This window comes from Apium graveolens, chromosome 2 (assembly GCF_009905375.1).
Source record: "Apium graveolens cultivar Ventura chromosome 2, ASM990537v1, whole genome shotgun sequence".
Taxonomy (NCBI): domain Eukaryota; kingdom Viridiplantae; phylum Streptophyta; class Magnoliopsida; order Apiales; family Apiaceae; genus Apium; species Apium graveolens.
Genome location: NC_133648.1, coordinates 307,274,644 through 307,277,871, shown reverse-complemented (window position 1 = coordinate 307,277,871; position 3,228 = coordinate 307,274,644). Strand labels below are relative to the sequence as shown.

Sequence of the window (3,228 nt, the reverse complement as noted above, 5' to 3'; positions counted from 1 at the left end):
GCAAATCTCTTTGTTTGATTGGACTTTGGAGTCCTAGAAAGCAGGAATTAGTTTTCTTCTAAATTTAGATTGCTTGGAGGCTATTTCTTGTAAAAGTAGTTACCTATTTGAATACATTTACTGGGCTGTTTAATTAGCCCATTTATTTATTAATTACGAAAATAATAAATAATTAGGGTTTTGGGTCTCATTAATTGGACCTTTTTCTTTTGAGCAAATCATGTCTAATTAGCGCGACATTAATTCCACAATTAGTGTTATTTTTATACCCTATCAAAATTCAACAAGAGTACGGGTCCTTAGCAGACTAGCAGTAGTCTTAAAATCTGCATTTATCTTTGATTTATAACATCAAACAAAAGATAACAGGGAAAAGAAAAGGAACAGTTTAAAACATGCATAACTAGAAGTCAAATTGCAAAGTGACGAAGAAAGCACAAAAACAAGTAACTTTATAGCAAGGCATCGTTCATTTCTAAAGTTAAAGTTGTCAGAAATGATTGTGAATAAATTATTTGTAAGAGGAGGGGTCTTGTCTGATAACTCTTAATAATATATTGATGGTTAGGAGGAGGAATGAGGAACAATTTTTTTTTTTTCTTTTTTTGAGATTCACAATAAGCTTATTTTTATATAATCGTTCTTATCTTTTTTGGAGCTCGTGTGTACTTCGTAAAGTGAACAGGCAGGTTGGATTATATGAAAATAGATAAATAGGAGTAGTACAGTTACAAAAATTTAAAAGGAAAAGGGAATAGATTATATGAAAAGAAATGGTTGTGGGCCTTGTGGCCTAATCCATGTGCATCAGTTGTATGTATGACCGATCAAATATTGAAATCCCCCAATGGGCTTAGTAAAATAGCACTGTGTCTGTAGTCTGTACCTAGATTTTTTTTTTTTTTTTTTTACCAAGGATTTTCACCCAAGTATTGGGCTAGAAAGAAAGAAACTTAGAAACACAAAAAAAGGCCGGAAAGAACTTTGGATCAATCTGGCTATTGCATCTGAAGAAGTTTTCTTCTTGGGCTTCAAATCTGTGGTCTAAAATTATATCATCCCCAACAATTGCAAATGAACTAAAATCACTGGACCCATTGGCTGATGCAATTACTTTCCAAAAAGAAAATGATGATAAATAAAAGCAAGTGCAGGAGAACACCGTGAGCTAAATTACAGGGGAACATCGCTGTATCAACAGCTCATCTAAATTAGACAAAAGAAAAAAAACACGTGTACGATAGAAATGAGGCATCTCTGCATGCATGCAAGTCCTGGAACACGTGGCACTCACCTTCATGACACGTACCAACCCCTAACCTCACAAACTGCACTATATAATAAACACCTAAGCTTATATATATCCACATCAAATTCAAGTCTACACAAAACATAAAATATATAATCTTACAATAAAAAATATATTTGTTTGAAGATATGGCTACTACTGGACGCAGGTATCCGTATCAACAAGCCCACGAGGAGTCGGCGAACGAACCAAAGGCTCACAAGGTGGTGAAGGCAGCCACTGCAGTGACAGCCGGCGGCTCACTCCTCCTCCTCTCCGGCCTCACTCTCGCCGGGACGGTGATGGGACTGGCAATCGCCACTCCTCTCGTTGTCATCTTCAGTCCTGTTCTTGTTCCCGCCGCAATCTTTGTGTTCCTTATTATCTCTGGTTTCCTGGCTTCTGGAGGTTTCGGTGTGGCCGCTGTCTCTGTGCTCTCATGGATCTACAAGTATACATATCATCTGTTCACTAATTTTATTTATATATATATGTATTCATATTTCTAATTTTTTTATAGTTAAATACACACCAGCCCGATCAGGGCCGGACTCAATAGTCGAACTCTTGACCTTTGTACGAAGACTTTGTTGGTAAATGCAAATATTAATTTTGGACAATAATTAATATAAGTGAATTGTTGCAGGTATTTAAAAGGAGGGCAACCGGCTGGAGCTGATACCTTCGAGCAGGCAAGAATGAAGCTGGCGGCTAGGGCCCGGGAACTGAAGGAGAAGGCCGAGCATGCCACTAGCACTTAACTGCGCTTAAAATCATATATGCATCAGTTTCTGTTGTATTTCATTTGAGATGTGTTTATTATTTTACTACTACTGTTGTTGCATTTTATACATGCATTTTGTTCCTGTTGCATATTTGCATTTTGTTCCATGATGAGACATAATGTTGTTTCTTTGTTTATTCAATTTAATTAATTTCTCGACTTGGTTTGGATTGTAAAAGGTTTGTTAGTTTCTCTAATTTGTTGTCACAGTTATGGCTGCACAAAATTCTGGTCCAGTACATGAAACCTGGACCGGGTCTACCGGTTCAAAATCTGGACCGGACCGGACATACCCGGTCGTCCGGTCCTTCTAATTGTTAAAATCCGGTTTTCGGTCCGGTTCGGTAAAAAAATCTGGTCAAGACATGAATGGACCTGAATTCATATATATAATTATTTTATTTTTAATTTATGTCTTATAAGATCATATGTAGATATTAAATATTCACAAATATCATATTTTATTAATCCAAATTAATAGATAATAAATTTATATAATAAAATAAATCGATACTATACTTTAAATTACTAAATTTCGTAATTTATGTAATAAAATATTGATATTCATATTCTTAAGATTTTATATTTATTTTTAAAATAATAAAATATGTACTTACTTTTAAATTTTTATTGACGTATCAAGTAACAAAATTTTTAATGTATATAAAATTGAAAAAAAATAAAATAAAATTATATAATTTTTTTTATATAAATATTAATTAAATCGGTCCCGGTTCAATCCGGGTTTTTCTGTTCCAGTCTTAACGGACCGGATAGAGCCGATCCAGTCCTCGATCCTTAATCTGAAAAAATTCGGTTTCGGTCTGTCCGGTCCGGTTTTTGACCTTTGCGCGGCCTAGTCACAGTCACCGCAAATATATGAAATATACTGAAATAGTACAAAATGGACAATGGGAAATGACGACAGAATCAATGTGGTAATCTAAAACAGGAATGTGCGCGATTCAATAATTTACAATACTGAGCTTCAAAATAATAATAATAATAATAATTTACAATACTCCCCTTACCATACTCCCAATATTTTTTTAATAGTCACTTGTTTTTAAAAGTCATTTTTTCAGCGCTCATTATTTCTCTAAATATTTTGATCGCATAGTTAAAATAATATTATTTTAACTATATATATAATTTT

At 34.1% G+C, this 3,228-nt stretch overlaps 1 protein-coding gene across 1 annotated transcript; it reads left to right on the top strand.

Annotated features, from left to right (window-relative positions):
• The first annotated feature begins 1,378 nt into the window (after window positions 1–1,378).
• On the top strand, window positions 1,379–2,231 carry LOC141706366 (oleosin L-like). Its single transcript, XM_074509143.1, has 2 exons — window positions 1,379–1,739; window positions 1,935–2,231. Exons 1-2 carry the CDS (start codon window positions 1,438–1,440, stop codon window positions 2,047–2,049), a joined length of 417 nt encoding a protein of 138 aa, XP_074365244.1. The 5' UTR covers window positions 1,379–1,437; the 3' UTR covers window positions 2,050–2,231.
• Window positions 2,232–3,228: the final 997 nt, after the last annotated feature.

What these genes read in the sequence shown, in the direction of transcription:
- LOC141706366 (XM_074509143.1), top strand. Translation starts at nt 1,438, where the DNA reads ATGGCTACTACTGGACGCAGGTATCCGTATCAACAAGCCCACGAGGAG. An exon ending in GTGCTCTCATGGATCTACAA is followed by an intron (nt 1,740 to 1,934) that starts GTATACATATCA and finishes GAATTGTTGCAG; the next exon opens with GTATTTAAAAGGAGGGCAAC.